Source organism: Anabrus simplex, chromosome 9, assembly GCF_040414725.1.
Source record: "Anabrus simplex isolate iqAnaSimp1 chromosome 9, ASM4041472v1, whole genome shotgun sequence".
NCBI classification, from domain to species: Eukaryota; Metazoa; Arthropoda; class Insecta; order Orthoptera; family Tettigoniidae; genus Anabrus; species Anabrus simplex.
In genome coordinates, this window is record NC_090273.1 from 128000894 (window position 1) to 128002488 (window position 1595).

General features: G+C 42.6%; 1 protein-coding gene across 1 annotated transcript; it reads right to left on the reverse strand.

Moving 5' to 3' along the window:
* Positions 1–347: 347 nt before the first annotated feature.
* On the reverse strand, positions 348–1095 carry LOC136880904 (large ribosomal subunit protein mL50). Its single transcript, XM_067153434.2, is given in 1 exon segment — positions 348–1095. A coding segment is annotated over 1 exon segment (537 nt). The 5' UTR covers positions 1037–1095; the 3' UTR covers positions 348–499.
* Between the last annotated feature and the right edge of the window lie 500 nt (positions 1096–1595).

The window sequence follows — 1595 nt, forward strand, 5'->3', positions numbered from 1 at the left end:
GAAGAAAGGTACCTCGTGGTAGAAGAAAAGAAAGGAGCTATACCGGGAGAAGATGCGATAAAACTGGGCAAATGTCAAACTCAACAGCTGAACACGAATTGTAACCAATAGATCAAATTGGGGTGATAATAATTATTATTATTAACAGTTACTTTTCCTTGTGTGATTATGGTAAAGCTATTGACAATGTTACCCTTGTACCTCAGCTGAAACACATTGGACTTGAGCGTTAAAGATATTAATGCTGTTATGTAGCCTGACAGAAATGAAAAGGTAAATATATATATATACTTACGTATTCTGTATTTATAGTCAATAAGCGTGGTCTAGTGAGACTTAACTAAGATTCAAAACTGAGCGACAAACATCACATTTGACAATATGTGGGGTGAATTTCTGGATGTTGGTACACCGTGAAGAGCTAAAGCAGATGCTACATTATGACTTGAAATACAGTTCACATAAAATATAAGTTTTATTTTACATAATAAATTTATCTCTATGGCCATGATGTTTTAGCTTTATATCCCTTGTATTTTTTCTTGTACAGCAATCCAGTAACAATGGTTGAACTTTTCGGAAAAGCACTCACACCACCAAATTTTGTGTCAGTATCTGGATGAAACCGAACATATTCATGTTGGATGTGGAGATTTGGGGGCAGCTCCACAGTCTTCATCGCATCTAGTGGTAATGTAACATCCACTGGAGTGGTGTAGAACTTGATAATATCATCCACATTCTGGATTCTGCATAATAAGGAGTTAGGAACACTGTGTTTGAACTCCGGGTAACAGGCATCTAAGATCTTAAACTTCACATCAGATTCTGAGCAGCTATTATAGCCAGTGTCTCCTAGTACTTCCTCACATATTCTATGAATTGTTTCAGGCACATCGCTCCTGGGAACATAGGCTTACTGAGGACGCAAGAACCCTTTAGCTGTGAGAGAATCACAAGCAGATAAGAAAGTTTTCCCTCGTAGTTCCTTTTTCTGCTTGTTTTTCGGGAAGTAGGACTTGTGACACACGACCATACTTGTAGGGGCCCATTTCTTCCCAAGAGATATACAACAAGATACTCGCTTTAGCAGTACGGCCATATTCTTAACTGTGGTGCGGGTGTGGTGTGTGGTGTGGGTCTCTTCCAAGGGCCCCTCTGTAGTTGTGATCTCTGCGCCAGAAATCCTGAAACTTAAAATTCAATACTACATATTTCATCATCATCATCATCATCATCATCATCTGTTTACCCTGCAGGTTCGTCTTTTTCCCTCAGACTCAGCGAGGGATCCCACCTCTACCGCCTCAAGGGCAGTGTCCCGGAGCTTCAGACTCTTGGTCGAGGGATACAACTGGGGAGAATGACCAGTACCTCGCACAGGCAGCCTCACCTGCTATGCTGAACAGGAGCCTTGTGGAGGGATAGGAAGATTGGAAGGGATAGGCAAGGAAGAGGGAAGGAAGCGGCCGTGGCCTTAAGTTAGGTACCATCCCGGCATTCGCCTGGAGGAGAAGTGGGAAACCACGGAAAACCACTTCCAGGATGTCTGAGGTGGGAATCGAACCCACCTCTACTCAGTTGACCTCCCGAGG